Source organism: Xenopus tropicalis, chromosome 5, assembly GCF_000004195.4.
Source record: "Xenopus tropicalis strain Nigerian chromosome 5, UCB_Xtro_10.0, whole genome shotgun sequence".
NCBI classification, from domain to species: domain Eukaryota; kingdom Metazoa; phylum Chordata; class Amphibia; order Anura; family Pipidae; genus Xenopus; species Xenopus tropicalis.
This window is the reverse complement of record NC_030681.2, coordinates 78,502,066-78,526,114: the sequence shown is the minus strand read 5'-3', so window position 1 is coordinate 78,526,114 and position 24,049 is coordinate 78,502,066. Positions and strand designations below refer to the sequence as shown.

General features: G+C 37.4%; 1 protein-coding gene across 1 annotated transcript; it reads left to right on the top strand.

Annotated features, from left to right (window-relative positions):
• The first annotated feature begins 940 nt into the window (after positions 1-940).
• nr2e1 (nuclear receptor subfamily 2 group E member 1) lies at positions 941-23,449 on the top strand. Its single transcript, XM_002937163.5, has 9 exons — positions 941-1,766; positions 11,959-12,104; positions 14,586-14,673; positions 15,105-15,340; positions 16,887-17,033; positions 18,556-18,652; positions 19,054-19,206; positions 20,055-20,160; positions 21,913-23,449. The coding sequence occupies exons 1-9, from the start codon at positions 1,742-1,744 to the stop codon at positions 22,073-22,075; spliced, it is 1,161 nt and encodes a 386-aa protein (XP_002937209.2). The 5' UTR covers positions 941-1,741; the 3' UTR covers positions 22,076-23,449.
• Positions 23,450-24,049: the final 600 nt, after the last annotated feature.

The window sequence follows — 24,049 nt, the reverse complement described above, 5'->3', positions numbered from 1 at the left end:
GGATCCAGAGAAGGGCAAAGGATTGCAGCAGTCAGCGTCCTGCGGAAGGACATTAGTTTCTGCCATATCCACTACTAACTACCCACCATATCCACTTACTAACTACCCACCATATCCACTCCTAACTACCCACCATATCCACTACTAACTACCCACCATATCCACTACTAACTACCCACCATATCCACTACTAACTACCCACCATATCCACTACTAACTACCCACCATATCCACTCCTAACTACCCACCATATCCACTCCTAACTACCCACTATATCCACTCCTAACTACCCACCATATCCACTCCTAACTACCCCCCAGGGTAACGGTGTGCTGTGTTGCAGTTGAGCTTTGTGTGGGCGCTCAGTCACCGGTGCCGGGCAGGAGAACCCTATTACAGCCACACAGTAGCACAGGGAAACTTACTGACTGGAAGAACAGACTAGGGAGGCGCAGTATTGCCCCGGCTGTAATACACCTGTAGAGTTGGAAGTCCACACTATGGGTCCGGGGTGGATAGGATCAATGAGGCACTTGACCCCATAGAAAAATATTCCCCCCCCCCCCAACTTGGGGAATAACGCATCTGTCATAAAACTGCTTATTAATCAATGTCCCCCTCTACTTCTTGGGCCTCACAGCAATCGCAGGGTCTTTTTCTCTTTTGTTCCACCCCTGGGCGGCAGTTATTGAACAGGGAGGCCAAGGGCAAAATATGCGCAGCTGTATTCTGTGCAACTGACAACTTTTTTTTTTAATATACAGATGTCTTCCTCTGAGAAGCTGTACCCAAAGGTAAGGACCAAGCAGTACAGAAACTGTGGGCAAACACCGCTGCCAGTTAACTCCTGGCACCTGCCCTGGGATCATGTCTAACAGGCTCACCCATTGCAAACATTACCTTTACACACAGGCACCGGTGACAACATTAAAGATGTAATGACCCAGTGAAAGGAACACACTTTATTCGATAGGCGATAACATCCCTTCTCCCTAACAGTTCTGGGAAGATGTGCGCAGTCAGGCTGAGCAACACTCGCTCCCTTCCCAAGAACACATGGCACAAACGCAGGCAGATATACGGTACCTGAGAGTGATGGGAGAGTCTGTAAGATCCTGGGCTGAGTGGCAGAGTGCAGCCAACTAGCCCATCGTGCCCCCCCATTCCCACACCCACCTCCCCTGGGCAATGTGACGTCACCATGCTCCGGGACTGGGGGAGAGCAGGGAAAGCTAATGGGCAATGAGAGAGCAATTCTCCTCCCTTGCGTCCTGTCACTTGCTCCAATCCCTATTTTATTGTAGGGGCTGCTGCTGCCTGCGGCTCAGAGCACAAAGTCACAGGGTGTAATGAACTTGTGAGCACCTTGGCTTCCCTTATCTTTGCCCTGTCACTTTCCTGCTGTAGTGCCCTGACTCCATGTCTCTGGGGCACCTGCATTCTTACCCTCTCACTGGCACTGGGGTGGCGCAATCTCTAAGAAGTCACACAACTTATTTTTAATTTTTTTTTTGGTAATTCCTTGTTGGATAATTTTTATCTCGTACGGTGAATGTCAGAAGGGAAGCGGTTCTGTCGAATATTTAATTCGATCTTGCTAGCGATCATCGGTCGATCTGACTGTGCCCTGCAGGATGCTGTGATTTGCCCGGAGTAGCAAGCTGTGAGCTGTGGAGTTGCACCTGTGCATAGGAGACTTATTGGCCACCGGCGGGAATTTGGGTCACTTTCTGCGGACAAGATGAGCAAACCGACAGGATCAACAAGTGGGTGATGTGCCCCTCTCCCCTAAATGTTTAGTTACAGTGTGACTCTGTCATATACTGTTATTTTGTTGTTTTCCAAAATCCCCAGATTTCTCACCATTAGTTTATATAATACAACAAATATATATTATATTCGGCTTATTATTTTTATTTACTGTTAGCATAGAAATTTGCTTATTATCAAGGAAAAAGTTGCGCCAGCTGTAGGTCTAAAATTACCATTTTGTATGTTAAAAATAGCCCACTGAATTTTACTGTCAGTTCCTTAAGGAAGGAATTATATCAAGCTTAATTCGTTTGTTACGGATTTGTCTCATAACTATGGCCGTGATTTCTGACAGTTACGTTGATAATTGTATACGTTTTAGTTTGCCCTTGGGAATGGATTGCAGCTTCGAGTTAACTGAAATAAATAGAACTGAAGTAAGTCCCAATATCCCGGCTCTGCAGAGTTACCTACTGAACATATGATGCGTGTAAAACTCCATAATACTTCCTGCAAGAAAATAGAAACTTTCAAAGTAGCCATTGAAATAAATCAGCTAGGATCACAGAATCATCTGGGTGTAAATCGGATTTAAATTGAGCCTGCTGCACACAGCTTCTCTAATTATTTCCAATAATCCTGCAAACGAACAAGGCAAGAAAAACACCAGTTTAAAAGTCACATTTTCTCTAATCCCGAATCCAGGCACTTTAGCACTGGAACAATTCTCAGTGTGGCTGATTGTTAATTGCTAAAGTTTCTGCTAATCCTGGGCACAGTTAGGGTGGGCATACTGTGGGGAACACACACATTTACATTTTTTCTTGCTAACTGTTAATAATCAGTCAAATTTCAATACAAACAATATGGACCAGTGTTAGTTCTTCCTAATGAAAACAATAACAATTATACCGAGTTTTCCAAACAAATTCTGAATGAATTAATTGAACTAACAATGTTGGAATATTTTGTAATACAAAACCTAAATCTGTTCCCAACACATACACTCATGTACAGCAGAGCTTTGTTAATACTCAGCAATTCAAAATATTTAGCAATTTTACTCTATCTATCTATCTATCTATCTATCTATCATCTATCTATCTATCTATCTATCTATCTATCTCTATCTATCTATCTATCATCTATCTATCTATCTCTATTATAAAGTGATACATTAAGTTAGTGCAGATATAAGGAAACTGGCTAGCAGCTGGATGATAATGCATGTTAACAAATATGAGGAAACAGAGCATTAGCGTGTTTTTTAGAAATTATACTTAGCCATAACCTCATAAGAAAACAAAACTTCAACTTAGAATCATTTAAGTTATATAACAACTGAGGAGAGCTGTATATAGCGTTTCATGGTTATGTTGTACTTTTTACATGAATACATGGTGTTCACTGGGACTGTGTGTGTTAGCTGGTATTAGGAACTTGTTTCTGTACTTATCTTACAAAGAGAATAAAATACATTTGTAGGCCAGTGTTTTACAAACTGCCTTACTTGTGAGGTTCCATTGCAAATCATGTTTAGTGTTGGCTCCCCATATATGAAAGTAACCTCTGCCACTTCTGCAGTGAACTTTAATATAACAGTGATTTTTGATCACACATAACCCTTGGCATTTTTCAAAGTAATGTTTAAAATAGGTGATGCATGGGTTAACTATGGTAAGTAAGGGAGACCTTGGTGAGAAAGGATTTTCAGGCCACTGGATCATGGGTGTTGAGTCTGCATGGTGAGTACTATGGAAGGTATTGTATAATATCACTGGGAAAATCTGTACCCTCTGCAGGATCTCAGAGTCTCTTTGCACAGTGATTCATTTTAATGTTCCTGAGAATGTTTAATCCCACTGGAGGATATGAAGTGAGTGTTTGTCAGTGTGTATAATGTTCCTGGTATTGGCATATGGCAGATGTGGAGAGTATATTGGGCAAGTTAGTGAGGTATAATGTTCCTGGCAATAACTGTGCCAACTGAAAAACTTAGCACAGCATTTGTGGTATCATTTAGCTGGAGATCTATGTACATACTAAAATATGGAGAGATCCTTTGCTTAGTCAGTATTGTATATGTCTCTGGGAAGATCTAGGCACACTGTGGATCTAAAGTGACTTAGACAGTATTTAATTTTTGCCCACTTAGTATTGCATAACTTCAGTGGGACATTCTAAAAACCCTAAGTCTTTATGAAGAGTACCTTGGAGCAGCAAGCAATTGATTATAATGCTAGGAATATCTGTTCATTCTAGAGAATATGGCAAGGGCATTTCCACTGTGACCATTGTATAACACTGCTGGAGGACCTGTGCAGTGACTGGGAAGCAGCGGGGCAGTTTGTACACAGTGAGGCTGCCCTGAGAGTATAGTTATGTGAACTGATCTCTGCCTGGGTGGTAGGGTTACTCCTGCAGTTCATACACTCTCTTCTTTCAGCAGCCCCTGATGGTAATTACAGTAATCTAAGCTGCCATATATCTTTAAGCAATTATAACACACAAAAAGTCCCTGGGCACCCTGCTGTGGGATGTTAAAAACGGTTTCCCAGTTCAATAAAAATCTGTTTGTGTCTCGCTCTACTGTCAAATCCAGGCTGCCCTGAGGAAGAGGCTTCTGCTCAATCACTGGACTCCTCCAAACCCTCATTAGCCTCCATCCCAGTGACCTTGTGTCAGGCTGTATTGCTGTCATATTCTGGAAATGTCCTGCCCCAAGATCTGCCAGGCTCTCTAGCATGGGGTGCATCTCCCTCTCTTGCCCACCCAATACCAGTTCAGGAATACATTTTTGTGGTGAGCACAGCCATGTAAAGTCTTCTCTCTGATGTCTGTCTGTCTGTCTGTCTATCTATCATCTATCTATCTCTCATCTATCTATCTGTCTTTCCAGATATACCTTTATAGTATCAATCTATTATCTATGAAATCAGGCTAACTGTCTTCTTTATTCTCTATCTTTTTGCTGTAAAACAAAGAAGCTGTAGGCAGCTCATTGACCTGTGAGTGTAAAAGTGTAAAAAATACAGTGTATATATATATATATATATATATATATATAATTTGTATATTCTCAGTCCATTAAACCTATATATAGTGCAGGTAAAACCACTTGTTCAACGGCAATATAGATAAATGTTTTTTTCGGATATAGTGTATTAGCAAATATTAATATAATTAAACACAAAAAAATTGTGTTTACTAAGTAAGCTTCAGTGATATAATAATTTAGCACAACTCCAAAGAATAAAACACTTATTGTGGCAAGGGAAATGTAAAGGTGGCCAAATATGTCAAGATCCACTGCTTTGGCAAGGTTGCCAAACAAGAGACCATATAAGAGAAGCTAAAATGTTGTACATTTTTTGCTGCATATTTATTAGGCTAAAACAGTGCATTGACCTGTGTGTATAAGGCATCCCATTACAAGCTGGCAGCCTATTGCCAATGAGCAGTAAAAGTTGGAGGTTACAGGACACCCCATGCCCTGTGTATGTAAGGCATCACATTGTTAGCCGGCTGCCCATTGCCCATGGCTTTGCAGAAGAGTGCATTGCTGGGCTGGATCAGGAAGGTGGAGTTAGTATCAGAAGAAGCTAAGCCTGCAGGAGGGGGTGCGTGTGCTCCCTGTAGGCATTGTGTGACAGCAGAATTCCCATGCTACTCTTTTTGACGGGTCACTGGTGAATCAATAGGTAGGTGCCAAAGGGACCTTGTAATTACACATTTAGAGGAACAAAACAAGTACATATCTGCTTTAACAGCTCCCCACACAAACATACCTGCAAAGTGCCATAACCTGCACCGAAAGCTGCTTAGACCTGGATATAAACTGCTGTTTGAAATTGTTAGAAAGTTTTCTATCAAATAAATTCACCCCCCCATCCCATTCCCCACCCAAGCTTAATCCCCCTTTCCCCTAGCCCTGCTCTACACAGCAGCTGTCGAGCCTCATTTACTAGGAGATGTGGCAGCTTGTGCTTGTTGGAGGCAGTCAAACAGGTCTCAATGGGAAAATCATTAAGTTAACACTCTTTCTAATGCATTGTTTTAGAGTCCCTGCTGGATATGAATGTCCCATCCTAACCCCACATGTCCCTGGGAAGATGCCTTGTTATCACCCAGCCCCCCTGCCTCCGACACACACTACTTCCAATCCCACATACTTCCTATAGTTTATTGACTCCTTAACCAAATACAAAAACTCATCAAAAAGTACAGCACTCCCCTGCTAAGCAGCTCCCACACAATACCTACCCCCTTGACTGGCTCAGTCATGCTTTGGTCAAACAGTTATAATGTCTGGGATTTTAACTTTATTCACTGGGACTATTTATATTCACATTTATATTCTCTATTCACTGGGACTTTATTAACAGACAGCAACCCATGAGAAATCAAAGGTAATTACTGACTGGTTGCTATGGGTAACGCAATTGGGGTATCTTAGTCAGTAAATGAGCCCCACTGACTGATTCGCTGCTTGCAAAGGGCAAAACTAAGGGGAGCATTGGGGATTAGGATAACAAATCAGGACTCCAATGTATGACTTTATAGTGTTAGGCAACTGTCTGGGAGTCTGGGGCTTGTCTGCCAGCTCATCCTCTAAACTCAGTGTATCTCCAGCAAAGATAACAGTCCACTCTCCTAAGGATGTTTTATTACATAATCTGAAGCAGTGGCCTGCAATATCAGATATTTGCCAGCCTAATCTTATAATGGTAGCATCATTCAGCTACCCATTAAAGGAAGCACTTGAAATTCAGGGCTTCCTACAGTCCCTCTTGCTGGGTCCTGAGAGGGTTAATACTTGTACTTTCCACCCAGAGAATCCTGCCCAATGTCAGTGTGTGTGGCCCTTCCTGAGACCTTAGGGACTATAGCCTTCTCTGATCTAGGACTTGTATTGAAATTTCCCTCTGATCTTTATTCACTGCCCCCAGTGCTTGCCACACTACCAATCAATTTATCTGCAGAGTGAAAAGAAGCTGTTAAATAAACATTGTAGTTATTGACTAGTTGAAGTATAAATACCTTTTGAAAATTCTTATTCATTGCCATTTATAACTATACTTGCAGATGATTGCTAATGCCGAGCAAACATATTTGGGGTGTTACACTTATGTAAGGTCCCAGCTACATATATGTTGTAATATCATTACTGATGCCACAAGTGGCTCTGGAAATGATCACTCTTTAGTCTCCCATATTATTCTCTCTGTGAGACTGAAAAGTATGAATTCAAATCTCCTATTTAGCTCTATAGTAACATGATTTCTATCCTAATCACATGCAAATAGTAAGGCATGAATTGTTAGGGTCACATGGAAAGAATACAGCATAATGTATGACTGTAGCTGCAACTTACTTGCAACTGCATTAGAATTAGGATTTCTGGATAGTGAAAACTGAAAGGAAACAGAAATGCACTAATACCTTTGGAGCTGAATCTGAATGAGCAGAAAAAAAGCTGGTGTTTTATAAATAAAGAGCGGGGCTTTTATTGTCACATACACTAATACCTGGCTTTGGGTGCTGTTCTGGAAAAGCGTCAGTAAGTGTTCCTTGTCTCTACTTCTTTTAAAAATAGCATTTATCATTTTCTTGGCTATAACAGTGATTGTTTTTGCCATATTCACAGTAGCAAATTGGTCATTAGAGGGATTCTGTCATAATTTTTATGGTGTACTTTTTATTTTAAATTACACTGTTTACATAGCAAATAATTCACTCTACCATTGAAACTTTTATTCTTGAACCAACAAATATATTTTTTAGCTGTAATATTGGTATATTATCAATTAGGTGACTCTAAAGCAGTGATTCCCAACCAGTGGCTCGTGAGCAACACGTTGCTCCCCAACCCCTTGGATGTTGCTCCCAGTGGCCTCAAAGCAGGTGCTCATTATTTAATTTGTGGTTAGGAGGTAAGTTTTGGAGGCATAAAAAGCAAGTATAATGTCAAACAGAGCCTTCTGTAGGCTGCCAGTCCACATAGGGGCTATCAAATTGCCAATTATAGCTCTTATTGGCACCCCGAGGAACTTTTATCATGCTTGTGTTGCTCCCAAACACTTTTTTCACTTGAATGTGGCTCACGGGAATAAAAGGTTGGGGATCCCTGCTCTAAAGTCATTATACAAGATGTTTTATAGCATTCTGGTAATGTTCATGGAGATTTCCACTGAAACTAAATCATTAGCAAGGTAATGACTACAGTTTTTGTTTTACTCAGTGTTAAAAAGCAAAACCAAAACTGGATCATAATGGACCTGTATTGAGCACTATAATGTATGATGGGTCCCAGTGATATTTGTCAATATCAGAAATAGCCTGAAGTCTGTAAATTTGAGCAAGCATGTAGTATCGATTTCAGTGTTTGTAGTTATGTCATTCAATAGCCAAAAAACTTAGTCTATAAAGCTCCAGATAACATTCAAGTGCAACATTTGCTATAGCAAATAAAAATAAATGTTCAAATTAATAGTGTATGTTGTCCATGCAAGGTTAATTGTTATTTGCCTAATGAAAGAAAATGTCATTCTAAGCAACATTATGGTTAAAAAAGCTGAAAGTCAATGGGAATAGTCCTCAGCAAAATTCAAGCTATTTGTTCAATTTGAGATTTTCGAGTGTTTTTTTGAGTTTGTAAACTCACAAATTCGAGTTTTTTTTCCGCAATTTTATTCAATCGAGTATTTTGTATTTGCATCTTTTATAAATAAAATATTTGGAAATGTGATTGCTGTTAAAGGACACCTATAACTGGAAAATTGTTTCTCCCACAAGATGTGCTGGTTAAGAAACAACACACTTTAGTATGGGGAAACAATACTATTTTGCCCAAAAATTGCTTATAGTGAGTCGCCAGCACAGAGAGAGAGCTCCCAAACTGCAAACTGATTTTCAAGAAGTGACTTTTTTGATGCAGCCATAATGTAAGGTCACCAAGTATCATGCCCACAGAGCAAGCAATCTGCACATGTATATGCATTTGTGTCTGGAAGTGGGAGCTGCTGTGGGCTTGCCTCAATTTCTCATTACTCACCCACTGCCAAAACACCATCTATATAATATTTTGTCTGCAGCTTTAATTAATAAAAGTGTTAAAAAACACACAGATAAGGAAGCCACTGAAGAAATTCTAAGAAAAATAGAAATATACATAAATAAAAGAAATGAGTTTCAGTCTGATATTGTTTATGCTCGAGCATTTTGAAACAATTTACCTTTGAATTGCTATGCTCTCTTCAACAATAAAAGGCATACACTTTACACTGCTTATTATTTGCCTTGTTCTGTTATATTCATTACAGTAACTAAGTCAGAGTTGAGGACTAGGAGGTTATATTTGTTACTGTCACTTAAGGGTCCCCCTAATGATCCAAAATGACGCCTTACAGCTCCGGTTGACCCATTGGGTGGAATGGTCATATCTTGTTCATTCATTGAGTCAAATGGCCCTGTCTGACCTGTGTGCACTGCATCACCCTCAATTACCACACTGGACAAATGTGTACTTGAACAGTAACCCATGGCAGCCAATTACACTTTTGCTTAGTTTTGCTTTCATCGTTCTACCTGCCTGAACAAAAAGCCAAGGACATATTAAGTACTCACCAAACCTAGGATAGATGCTTTAATGATTGCAAGATTTCCTGCATATGACAGAGTAAGATATATGGATATTCTCAGAAGTATCACTATAGCTGTGCTCAATAGTAAAAAAAAAAATTGCTGCTCACAGCGATCCTATCTAAATTATGCACCCTTCACTACAAACAGGACCCTGTGAACAAGAGTAGTTTGTCAATATTGAAAAAAATGTTCAAACCATGCTACAGGCAAAATTTTCAGCTCTGCAAAAATGTAGAATAATTGACTTTACAATAAATAATAATTTCAAGTTTTCTTTCTGACATTAATTCTGACACTAATATGTGAAAAACAAAATATATGTTTACCTTGTAATATTTATGTGATTGTTCTACGGCTAAAACATTTTATCCCCCAAGAAAAACTTGGAATAAAACATTTTTTCATAAACATATATTGAAACTTCTGGTTAGTCAGTGCCCCGCTGGGTCCCCTATTGCCTCTGTGTACCTCTATATTACATTCTGGGATTCTTCATTTTTGGCATGCACTTTGTTGGGGCATCACTTTAGTGCACCACATTACATCATTCATTGCAGGCTGTAATTATCTGTTTAAATGGAATGACCAAGTGCTATCTGACAAATATCTATATTATTTATATTTGATATATTTTGACACATCTCAGTGATATGTTTTCTTTAAGTGGGGATTGTGGCTGTTATATATAACAGTTATAAATAAGTCTTAAGTCACAATTGAAGTGATACTCCATAGAGCTTAAACATAAATGCAAGCTTTACTGTTTTGCTGACAACATTTAATTGTGCAAATGAAGAATGCTGCCGCTTTACAAAGCGATTTGACAAAATTGGAAAACTGGGCAGCAAACTGGAAAATGAGGTTCAATGTTGACAAGTGCAAAGTTATGCACTTTGGTAGAAATAATATAAACGCAAGCTATCTACTAAATGGTAGTTTGTAATTCCTGGCAATATAATTCGGCAGCTACTAAAGCAAATAAAGTGCTGTCTTGTATAAAAAAGTGCATTGACTCAAGGGATGAGAACATAATTTTGCCCCTTTATAGGTCCCTGGTAAGGCCTCACCTTGAGTATGCAGTGCAGTTTTGGGCTCCAGTCCTTAAGAAGGATATTAATGAGCTGGAGAGAGTGCAGAGACGTGCAACTAAACTGGTAAAGGGGATGGAAGATTTCAGCCATGAGGTTAGACTGTCAAGGCTGGGTTTTCTCTGGAAAAGAGGTGCTTGCGAGGGGACATGATTACTTGTGGAATGCACTTCCTAGTGATGTTGTAATGGCAGATTAGGGTTGAACTTGATGGACTCTTTTTAAACTTGATGGAGTCTTTTTTCAACCCTATGTAACTATATAACCCTGCTGATAATTCAAGGGAGCCATTAGTGGCTTGTGTCCATAGTTAAAACTGACTTTTGCCAAGTTAACTTGAAATTAGTGATGTTATTGTTGGAATTCTAGGGGAAAACATTGCCGTGTTAATAAAAAAAAATATATAGATTTATATAATATTTCTGCTGAGGATTCCAGTCTATCAACCCGCTTACATGATTCACCTTACCAGCAGAGGGCACTCATTTCAAACTGAGCTCATCGGTGATCTGCCAGTAATTAATTTGGAATTCCATGTAGATGGTGTAAGATATTATGTTAGAACTCATACATTAGGGATACTTTCAGACAGGATACTTTTGTGAAATAGTTCAATTGTGATAAATGCCTTCTGTAAGTTCCATCTGTTTGAATGGGAATGCACAGTGGCACTGCCAGGAGGTGATAACTTATTAAGCAGCTGCAGGAGGGGAAGCAAGTTTTAACTGCTGCGCCTCACCCTGAGAGGAGCACTGTCACCCATACTTTGACAGTAACATGGGCTTTATACCATTGCTCTAACAGTTTGTCAGCGACAGAGGTGATTAGTAAGGAAAGCAAATAAACACCATTAACAAAAATCAAAAGTAAATGAGGTTTACTTTATGTTTTACATTTCTTTTTTTCAGTCTTCTGTCTTTACTAGATGCTGTCATCACACAATTTTCTGGTTTCCTAAAGCCATTTCCCTTTTTACATGAGTATTATGTTATATTCAGTCACATAAGTGGTCTGGCTTTCATTGATTCAGATATAAAAGTTTAAGGGTTGCCTTTGAGATCTGTTATTATCTCACAAATAGAATTCTGATTGCCACAAAGCAAGAGAGGATTGTAATGTTTATGCCAGAAAGGAAGTATGGATGCACTGGCATGTTTTCTAACTGAAAATAGTCCTGCATCTTCAATGCCTGATATCCAAGAGGACTGTCTTGTATAAGGCCCAATGGGTCCTCTGTCTTTTTAAATGATTTTTGGGTCATGGGCAGTATTTAGAAGTATACAAATGTAGGAAATATTTAGGGACAAGTTTGTTTATTAACCAGTCAATGTAGTACAGTATATATATATATATATATATAGGCAACACCCCTTTTGCTTTACAGCCTTTAGTTGCATTAAAATGTATGTATTTCTTTATAGATCTAAAAAGATGAGGCTTTTGTGTCTCATTTGTCCCTTTTGTCTCCCTGTAGGTCGGATCCTGGACATACCATGCAAAGTATGCGGAGATCGTAGCTCAGGTAAACACTATGGAGTGTACGCCTGTGATGGATGCTCAGGGTTTTTTAAAAGAAGCATCAGAAGGAACAGAAGCTATGTCTGCAAATCTGGAAATCAGGTCAGTATTTCCCTGGCAAGTTTTTACGTCTAAACTTGTATTTCTTTATCTGCATTCTGGATCAAACTGAGAAACAAAACACTGATAAAATGACCACCCCTCTACTTGCGAAATGACTTAATTCTGAATGTGTCTGCATCTTTGTGTTGCATATAGAATTCAGCATACAATTAAAGCAATTGCAATATAATAAGATCTCCTATATGGGTATGATGATGGCATACTATATACCATTTGATCCTTTTACTTTTCTACAAGGCACTGATACCCTTTTATGTACAATCCAAGTTACAGATTGTTTTCAATTCATTTCATTCAAGTGATCTGTACAAATAGCAGCCAATCAGCTCCTCTGTGTGTCTATATGAACACTGGTCCCATAGGTTATGTTATTATGCTGTTTATTGTAATATGTAGTTGTGGTCCGGTACACTTGTATTGCCTCTAATTAAAATATAAACTATAAAAGCAACATGCAATATCTCTAGCTTTACTAATGCAGTGTGTTACATATAACATTGGTACCCTCTCACCAACCTCATAGATATCAACTGCCCTGCAGTTAAAAAAATTAACATTTTTCACTTTATGTTTAGTGCTATACATAAACAGTCCATATTGCATATGTTTTCATTCTGAGGCTCCCTTTGCATGGAATCTTATATACAAGCACTGCTCTGACAGCCTGATGGCTATCTACGGTGAGCACCACTATACCCTGACCCACTGTTATTCACCATTCATTGATATAATACTTGGAGCTGCACTTTCATTTGCTTGATTGTGTAGGAGGTATTCCATTCTCAATGCAAAACGCACAATGGGTTAGTGAAAAAAAATTTAACATGATATCATTTCTGTGCTGAATTCTTAACCCCTTGCAGTGTAAAAAGGGTTTGGCAGGCAGCGGCCTTCTTCAGAAACAAATAAGGGTTGGCTGCTAAATCAATAAAATCAATAATGTGATCTGATTGGTAGACTAATCTTCCCATTTCATTTTTTCTTATTGCTACAGCATAGTGTTAAACTTTAATGGTTAAAATAGACTTTTGTTAAATGAATGCCATTTAACATCAAGATACTCATCTTGGTTTTTTTCTTTTCAACATACATTAGAGCATCTATTTTACATTTTTCAGGAGGCCATAAAGAAATGTGCAAAATCTGGGAAAATGTAAAATCAGGGAAATGCATTATGCTTTATATATCGGTGGGACCATAAAAATACAATGTAAAATAAGGTTGGTGTACATATATTTGAGGTTTCACTGTAATTATTTGAAGTCATATAAAGGAGTTTAATGTGATTTCAGCTGTGCAGAAGAGGGTTCTGTAGCAGTTTTTTAAGTTCACCTATGTCTAACAGTGACATTTTAAGACTAGACTATATGAAATAGCTCTGTAGGACACCATTATAATTTACAGAGCTTATCTGTTATCTGCTATTTAACCAGTGCTATCTATCCCTATTTCAATTGCCCTCATTGCTACATAGCAGCCTGTTTATATATAAAATAGTAGCATTTCTGAAGCAAACACCAGTGCAGGGCAACAGTACATTATATTTGACTTACTTTACAACACACTCATTTTTTTGGAGATACTGTGCCTTTAAAACTGCTGCTAAGTTGTTATTTATGCCTTTTTTTCCAGTCGCTCATGTAATTTATACTGATAGTGGGTTTTTTTCTGTTGGACCTTTGACCATTGTGTTCTGAACACTCTTTTAAAAAGATAAGTCAGTAGAGATTTGTTTTCCAAATGTTCTCATCTCATCTCTTTATTAAACCTTATCCAATGTTACCAAGGACAATGCAATTTGATATGTGTCCCAAGATCTTGCCTGACTGTTTATGGGCTAAGCATCAAGAGACCTGTTTATATAGACCAATCCTTTCTGCAATTTGTAATTACCATTTTCTAATGTAGGAATAATTTCATTGTATGGGGTTTAAGCTTAAACATTATGGGGCCCAATTGTTTTAAGAATTGCTGGTCAACGGAAAGTCTCACTTGGGACAAAAGATATATATATTAAGGCTGAACAATAGTTGCAAACTTTAAAGAAAGCAAGTAGAGATAAAAAAATATATATTTTCAAATAAGCCCCTAAATGTAAGAGACCAGTCTTGTAGCTGATTTATATTTTTTAAGTGCTATTGGTAATTCAGGTATGATTTGTAACCTTATAAAATGTATCCAGTGGTCAGGCACTTTGATTTGACACATGTTGCTATGTAAAGAAACACATGGCATAGATAACTTAAAAGGGGTTAACTACTAGAATTATTTCTTATTTTTCCCATTTGTGGTAAATGTACTTGAGAGTGTAGCTATTACAAATAGAAAAGCACATTATCAACAGCAAATATTGCTTAAGAACTGAAAAAAGATAAGGGTATTTTACATCTGAGCCCACAATGAAGTGTATTACAGTTGCATCTGTCTGGAGCGGAAAGTAACAAGAATTTCTGGTTACAGGGGGGTTGTCTAGTAGACAAGACGCACAGGAATCAGTGCCGAGCGTGTCGTCTGAAGAAATGCCTAGAAGTCAACATGAACAAAGATGGTAATTTCTCTGAACTACTTGTTCCTGTTTATGAAAAAATATGTAATCCTTTCCCTTATATAGACAATCATCTTTTGTCATTCATATTAGAAAAAAAGGGGAAAAATCCAATTACAATATTTTCTTAGCAATCAGCAAGACAGTCACTGTGTATTTTTTTTAGATAAGCAAAATCAAAAGTGTTATGCTTAAGAACAGAAGCATATATTATTATGTTAAAAAAAGCGAGAGATTGACGTGCCTGAAATAAAATATAGATTAATGTAGTTATTTAGAAAAGGAAAATCTTAACGAAGGGATGTTCTCTCAAGGACACAGTATGAGGGAAGATTTTCATGATTTTAACCTTTTAATGAAATGAGGACAGCTTTCTACATCAATTTACCAAATGAGATGGAATAGTTCTCAGATGATTACTGGGTTGATTTCAGCTGTTCAACATGAGAGAGGACCAAGAACATCCACCATAAGGAAGCAAGTTGCTCTGTACTTCAGAGGACACAAGGAAATAAATGGAAGCACGCCACACTTTCCATCAGCAGCACTGCCAGCCCCAACCTTCTTCACCACAGTTAGCCAATTGGAACCACATAACCTGGAGCTGACAGCTATCTCCACTACCCCAGAAAGACAGACCTTGGTAGGACTTGCACAGCCAACCCCAAAGGTAAGCTTGAACTACTCAACTGCTGGTCATTACACTTATTTTCTGACTTTCTGTCAGGCATTCATATGTCATATGGCATTCATATAGCCCCCATGCTATGGCAGAAACATACTTATTATGCTATGTCATGAAACAACCTTTCTAATGCTAAAATGAAACTTTCATTACATGTTAACATGCATGTAGATGTTTGTAGCTATCTTTTTCATATGTATTTAAAAGTTTGCAACTGCTGTGATATTACTTGATTTGGTTTTTAGTTTTATTCATTATCTATACACAGGAATACCACCATTTTAAAAAAAGACAGTCCTTTTACTAGGTATAGCCTCTTCATAGATAGGTTCTTCTAAGTGTGCACAACTGAGGAATTTGTGTATAATAAAAAGCTGCCCTTACTTTTCTTTAGAAATGACTTAGGCAATTTTAGTAAATAAAAGAAAATTAAGAAAATGGTCATTATCAGCTAAAATGTACTGGTTGGATAATTTTCAGCTAAACTTAATTTATCTGCATATTTTGCTTTTAATGGGCACTTGTGATTTGATAATTTTAGACTTGGCTGTGAACTAATGCAAAGTAAGGTGAATTTCATGGTCAAGTTAGGCATTCATATAGCAACAATTATTTATCAGATAAACCCGATGCCCACCTGCTGCTGCCCTGCTTCCATGAACCCAGATTGCAGCGAACTATAAGGTACGCATGCTGGGAAAGAAAGGAGCTGGCGGTGGGTGAGCAGGCATGCAGGGGACCCCTGGGGTAACAGCCCGGGGGCCTTGCACACCCCAGTCTGACCCTGTATATGATACAGTCCTCGGCTGGGATTCAGAATAAACCCTAAACTGCCCCCCACCAGCCCACTATAATAGTGACTTTCTATGGCATTTTACAGCAGCCCATCTGGCATTTGCCAGAATCCATAGATTGCCAGTAGGGGCCTCATCTGATAGCACTCTGCAGATATGGATATTTGTAACGACATTTATTACATTCCTGCTTGGTATCCTTTTTCTTTAAATATATGCAATTACTGTTTAGGGTAATTTATTCAAACTACAATGCATTTTAGTATATAAAGCACATGTACAGGCATGGTATTTCTTATCCAGAAACTCGATAACTAGAAAATGCATAATTATGGGAAGGCCATCTCCTATAATGATATGATCAATTTTAAGAAAATAAGTATATTTTCATTTAAATATCCCTTATCCTTTTAATAATAAAACAGTATCTTGTACTTGCTGGTACCAAAGTTACATTTTTTAACAGACATCAGGTACAGTTATACAAAATACAGAAAAAGTCCTGGAACACCCCAGAACCCACACTTGTCTGTGTGAATATAAGTTTACTCAGATTTTAACAATGAACTCATTACATTTTGAGATAAAAAAAGTATTGTTTATGTTGCAGAGAGAAATTAGTAGCTGACTAGAAACTGTTTTTGTTGTTTACTAGTATTTGATTTTTTGTACTTTACAATGAACTTTATACTAGATACCTGTAAAGCAGAATAACATACAGTTGCTCTGCCTTTTAGTACCCTCATGAAGTGAATGGAGCACCCCTTTATCTGTATGAGGTCGCCACAGAGTCAGTCTGTGAATCAGCTGCACGGCTTCTATTCATGAGCATTAAGTGGGCAAAGAGTGTACCTGCATTCTCTACACTGTCGCTACAAGACCAGGTAAGTTAAAGCCCAGCAGACGTAATGGAAAAAAATTCATGACTTGGAAGTAGGCAAACTCAAGAGATCATTTGATCTTTATCTGTTGAAATAGCAAAAGTAATAAGAATGGAATATTTCAATCAAGCATTTCCAGCTTAGTTCAAATGGCAAACACAGTTTGGTAGTCTAATATTTAAATATTGGTTTGGGACATTTTATTTAAGATTAAAGGGAAAATATATAATATAGATCTCTGTAAAATATTTTGCAGCTCATATGTTAAACCCCACATTATCTAAATAAACCAATTTCATAAAAATATAAAGTTTTAGTAGTCAGTGCCATTGGGTAATCCTAAATAGAAAATATCAATTTTAAGTACTAAGGGATGCCCCCTGGGATCATAAGATTCACTGAGCATACAAACAAACCAAGGTAAGGTCACATCAGCCAATTAATGGACAGATTTCTATCTTTTACTCCCACACTTCTTCCTGTTACAGATGCATTATTTTCTGTCAGGTGATCCCTGAGGGAGCATATATATATATATATATATATATATATATATATAGAAAAAGGCTGAGGCACACACTTATAGGGATAACAACCTGGGTGCAAATCAGATAAACAATGTAAATATGTAAAAAATGCTGATGCACACCAGGAAAATGTAATCAAAAAAAGATACTTATTTTATTTAGATCGACGTTTCGGTCCTCACCCGGGACTTGATCTTGATAAAGGTCCCGGGGTGAGGACCGAAACGTCGATCTAAATAAAATAAGTATCTTTTTTTATATGTATATATATATATATTCAAAGTAACTGTTCATTAAGTATTCATTCTGGTAGTATAATTATACCATTATGGTTTTGTGGCCTGTTTTTTGTGTTTTTTAATTAATTACAAAACTTTCCAGATCCAGTTTGATTCTCAGATTCAAGAAAGAGAAATGTTCATTAGCTAGGCAAATAAACTTAGCAGCACTCTTTCAATAATTATACTGAACACTAACAACTTTTGAAATGTACACTAAAAAGTTTTGTAATAATTGTAATAAAGCAAAACTATAGGGAGATACTAGTTTTGGAAAAACACTTACAATCAATATTACTTGGTTTAGTAATATTTCAGATTCAAAATGATATGATAATATCGAAGGTTACACCTACTCCATAACTCACAGATCGGGAAAAATGTCCCATCTTTTGCTGTGTAAAAGATATGCACACAAAAATATCATTCTAAGACAAGAGACCCTAAAATGGTTCTTCTATTCCCCTTACCTCCCATTCTCTATTCTGTAAACTAGAAGATTTATATTTTAAAACCAATTAAGTACAATGAAGTTTGCTTGATCTAAACAGCACAATATGTTACAGACCCTTTTATTTACAAGTATCATTGACAAACCATGATTGAGATAAAATATTCAGATAGATAGGCTTCTAAAGAGCTAGCATAGCAACTGCGAGATAATGGGAATATGCATGGTTGATGTGCTTGTAAACCTATCATTCATATATTGTGTGGCAGCTGATGCTTCTGGAGGACGCGTGGAGAGAGCTGTTTGTTCTTGGAATAGCACAATGGGCGATCCCAGTTGATGCTAGCACACTTCTGGCTGTATCTGGTAAGGGCTGCTCAATTTAATGACTTTGTTGTAGAAATTAACATTAAAATGCATTACTGGGAGTTAGAACAAAATGGCAAGAATAACAAATCCCATTGAAACAATAGACTATACCTGTCATTTATAAATCTATATTTAAATGCAAATAGTGTTGTCTTGTTGTATTCATAACTGCTTGTATCGTTATTGAAATGCAAATTACTGTGTTTGTTATCATCCAAAAAAAAAAGAGAGTATTTTATAATAACTTTCATAAAACAAAATCTACACCAAAATCGTTTATCTCAGGCTGACAGCTTGATAGATGTTAATTGGTACAGATTTGTCAGAGATTAAAACAAAGCGACTGGAGGGGGAGGGGGAACAGAAGCAGATTTATCATGAACCTGTTTTATTTTCAGGAATGAACAGTGATAACACAGAATCTCAAAAGCTGAATAAGATCATCTCGGAGATCCAGGCTTTGCAAGAAGTGGTTTCTAGATTTCGACAGCTCCGGCTAGACGCTACTGAATTTGCTTGTCTCAAATGCATCGTCACTTTTAAGGCTGGTGGTATGTAGCAATATTCCTGCTTCAAAATAGGAATGTTTGATGCTAAATCATAAAAAGAACTTCATGGGCTTGGGGCATATAGAGGCTACCATAGGTTAAGGCTTTAAATTACAGATGGGCCATCTTCTCCCATAGACTCCATTTTAAGAAAATAACTATAACTTTTGAATGATTTTCTTTTTCTCTGTAATAATAAAACAGTCGCTTGTACATGATGGTAACTAAACTGCATAAATCCATTACATTGTCAAAATAAGATATAGTGATTCAAATGATAAAAAAAAGCCATTACCGTTACTGGAATTAAAAATAATGTGTCAAAACCTTTCTGTATAAAACCTGGAGAATCTTCTTTTCATTAGATGCAATGCCTCAGGTTCGAACTGCCAGTGTAGCGCCTGTATAAAAATATTAATTAGCAGTCAAATAGCTTGACCATTATAGCATTACCTTGCCCATATATAGTCCAAATGTCTCATTAACAAATTGAATGATGTCCATTCAACTAAGATATTGGTCACTCAGGCTCATGTACTGAAAATCATACCAAACATTTCATTATGTGAATGACCAGCTTTAAACTTATATAGCAATGCACAATAGATTAAATGTTTTCTTTTTTAGTTTAGGAAAGCAGACTTCCAAGGTCTATTCTAGTAACAGGCTAATCAGCAATAATTGCTTTATGCATAGCACGCAACCTTAATATAGAACATTTTCTTTGGCATATGATACCGGTTGGAAGGTACCAGAAGTATCCACTTGCACCTTACTGTTCTTTCTGGTACAATATAGAACGTTTTCTACCAGGTTCTACAGCTATGTATTTGTTTTTTTTCTCCTTAAAGTGCCTCCGCACAGTGGTTCTGAACTAAGGAGTTTCCGCAATGCTGCTGCTATCGCAGCCTTACAGGATGAAGCACAGCTCACACTCAACAGCTACATACACACCAGGTATAATGATTTGTGTGATATCTGGATGTCAAACCTGAAACTGCCTTACTTATTTAAAGTTTGAGTCTTGTTGTCATGTATGAGCCGAGATGTAAATGAGCCAAATGGGTTTCAAATGTTGCCATTGGGCTTTATGAAGCATAGCAAAAATAAATAAATTAAAAAGATATGAGATCTAATTTTTTTTTGTATTTCTTACTGAGGGTTGTCCCTAACTATATTGAAATGGTGACATGTTTTTCACAAATGTCTTGAAGGGATTCTAGTACTTAGATACATATGGCCTCCACTATCTGAAGGGCAGTATACCTATAAATTAACTGTTTGTATGAGTTGACAGTTATAGACAGTTCTGAGACAATTTGCAACTTCTCTATTTCTTAGTATTTTTTTTTTTTAATTATTTAGCTTTTAATTCAGCAATTTTTCAATTTGCAATTTCACCAGCTATCTTGTTGCTAGGGTCCAGTTTACCCATACACAGTCAAGAACATAAAGTAATGAAGATACGCAATAGATTTCCTGTATTCGGCATTCCATGGACTTAGCTAGGTGGGGCTTTAAAGGAATTCACTTCTTCATCTCGTCCGTGCTTGAAGGACATGTACACCCAACATTTTCCTACTATGTATATAAGCTGGGCACACCTCCCCCACCCACACATTATTTGTACTGCATATATCCACCAACACACATTCCTAAAACAAATAGCAGCTTTCACCCAGTGGCCATTTTCCCTTTGACATCATCAGTGACATTTACATCAGCTAACAGCATGTGTCTGTAAAGTTCATGCAATAAAGAATGCATTGGTTAAGCTAAGCTCAGTAGAGCAGGTTAGGAAAAAACGTTTCTCCAGCACAGCTAGAGCAGAGTTGCTGGAAATCAGCAGTGCCATTTCTTCATTGGATGCTAGAGTGGAGGGTGTGTTTAGTAACCTGAGTTGAGAAGAACTGTGCATGCTCAGTTAGCCAACAGGCAAAGCAAATTCCTAATGGAGGGGGCTGAGCGAGTTATAGGAGGAGGTTAAGTGATTAAGGGGATGCAGCAGCCTTACTATTAACATTTTAACAACCGGAGTGTTGGGTATTTAAAGATATCAAAAAGGCTGTTTACTGATTTTTGGTACAGTATTTTTGTAGAGGGTTTACATTTCCTTTAATGAGTATGTGTACTATAGTACTCAAATGACCTGCACATTAAATTGGCCCTATAATAGAGCCTTCCACCACCAGTCCTACAACTGTTTCTGAACAGTTGTAGGTCTGCATCCTCTATAATAAAAGTTCTCATTCAGGCACCACTAGAGTTTCCCAAAGTTGTTAATAGGTCTCCCATTATGGATGGTAAGGAGAACTACCATAGGATTGGGTCAATGCTTATATTGCTATTCCAGATAGTTGCAACCACAGCCTGAAAGCCAGCTAGAATAAGATTTTGGATGGCTCATTAAAGGTTGCGCTATATATTTTTGTAAATAACCTGCTTTTTGGGTAAGGGCAGGCACGGACTGGTAATCTGTGAATTCTGGCAAATGCCAGAATGGTTGAGACAAACCTTTATGGCTTGTTAAAAATATGGCAGATATGGTATCAGTGTGTTTAGACCAAAGATTAGGTTATCAAATTCAGGTCTGGTTGTATTCATACAAGTATATGTAAGCTGTGTGTATCCAGGATTATTGTATCCATGGTATGGCAGCCTCCCACCCAATGAATAACTAATATGTTGTTTTAAAATTATTTTTTGCAGATACCCTACACAACCATGTCGGTTTGGCAAACTCCTATTGCTTTTGCCAGCATTACGCTCCATAAACCCATCTACGATAGAAGAAGTTTTTTTCAAGAAAACAATTGGCAATGTTCCAATAACGCGGCTACTTTCAGATATGTACAAATCCAGTGACATCTAACCTTAGGAGAATATCCTGAAAATAAAGACTATTGCAAATGACTGTTTAAGCAGATATATGAACATTCCTTCAGAAGGCCATGACCAGAAAGAATAATATTTTTAGCAAAAAGCCATCATATTGATGAACAAGCTATCCAACTACATTTTACAATGCACAAGAACTTGACTTCAAGAAGTGATCCATTTCAAACACTGAGAAGGTGGCTAAGTTACTCACTTCTAAGTTAAAAGTGCTGAGGCTAAAGTGCCATTGTACATATGCATACTACATCTCGTCAAAATGAATCAACTAAATGTCTTCATCTTCTAAAAGATGGGAAAAAAAGAACTGAAAAGAAACAGAAGGCAAGATTTGCTATGGTGGTAATTGCCTGGTTTCAAGACTGCTAGAAAGATAACAAATTCTTGGGAATATGGCTGCTTTTATTTAGACTTACTCGAATTCCCGACCTTTGTTATATTACATTTGTGACCACCTAAAGTTGCACAGTTGGCATTTCCACAGTAGGAACATTCTTCAGTTAATCCTCATATGTAGCATAGTCCTATATGGGCATTGCATATGCGCTGGTGCCATAAAAATCACTTGTCTGGAGTGACTTGTTGGTCACTGGAAAGTTCCAGCCATTAATTTAGTACCTCAAAGGCTATCAATGTGCCACAAAGATTAATACTTTGCACTTCAGAGTGTTTGAAAGAGTTTCAATAAATTACTTTCCCATAAATCCACTCAATTTGCTGCAACCTCAAGCAATACTGTGACAAAACATGCACAATCCATTTACTTAACCTTAGTAACAATGTGAGCAAGTACTTAACCAATGATTATTTCAGTTCCAATCACTGCTTTAATTTATGTTTTGTAAGTTAGAATTATGTCAAAAATCCTATGTTTTACTAAGACACAAAAGCCTTTCTGGAGATGGAACACAAGAGAACCAAAAGTGAAGGGAGGAAATATAGTCTGCATAGGGTATGAAAACCAAAGGCAATAGTGTCCAAATCACTACCATATAATAAGCAAATTAATTCTTGCATTAAAAAGTCTTCTAAGAACTGATTAGAGGTTAATAAAAAATAATTTGTTTAGTTATTCTGGGCTCTATGAAATATCACAACAAAAAAAAAAAACATTGTTATCATTACACAACATGTAGAAAGGGACCATCCAGTAACAGTATAAAGACATAGCTGCTTTACTTTCAGAGTTTTGGTGTAATATTAGGTTCTAGCACTGAGGAATAAAATCAGCACTTCAACTATCATAGACAAGTAAAGATTTTTCTTGTACAAAGTGTCGACTAATTTGTGAAGATAAAAGTTGTACTCAATTTCTTTACAAAGAAAAATAAACTATATTGAATTTAAGCTTTTCCCTTTTGTTCTACAATGTGAAAACAATGCACACCAAAGTGTATAAAGAGCTTTGTGGCAACAATTTTGTAGACTAGACAGGATAATTACAAGCAGCCTGTATTAAAAAAAATGAGTTAAGTATACTAATGAATGAATGCTCTACAAGGTGTTCAGACTGAATGGGTGTGCATATCAATTCCACTGTGATGACTGCCCTGAAGAACAAGTAGGCATCAGGGAACCATACACAAAGCCTGTTCTGTAACATAGTTTTGTAGCATAGGGTTCAAGTCTAAACCCTTATAACACATGCTTTTGTCTTCTGGCAAGTTTCTCTCAAACTATTTCTTAAATGGGTGATTCACCTTAATCTTAACTTTTAGTATGTTATAGAGTGACCCATTACTAGCATGTTGCAATACGTCTTCATTTTTTTTTTTATATAGTTTTTGAATTAATTGCCTTTTTCATCTACATCTTTCAAATGAGGGTCACTGACCTGGCTGATCTAGAGACAAGTGCGATTTCCCCCCTTTCACTAAAAAAAGTTTTTTTTCACCTTCCTTTTGGCCCTACTGGATGCTAAAAAAAAAAAAAAAAAAAAAAAAGACATCGG

Coding starts and splice junctions, on each gene's coding strand:
- nr2e1 (XM_002937163.5), top strand. CDS start 1,742: ATGAGCAAACCGACAGGATCAACAA. Junction 17,034..18,555: donor CACTGTCGCTACAAGACCAG/GTAAGTTAAAGC, acceptor ATTGTGTGGCAG/CTGATGCTTCTGGAGGACGC. Junction 19,207..20,054: donor CGTCACTTTTAAGGCTGGTG/GTATGTAGCAAT, acceptor TTCTCCTTAAAG/TGCCTCCGCACAGTGGTTCT.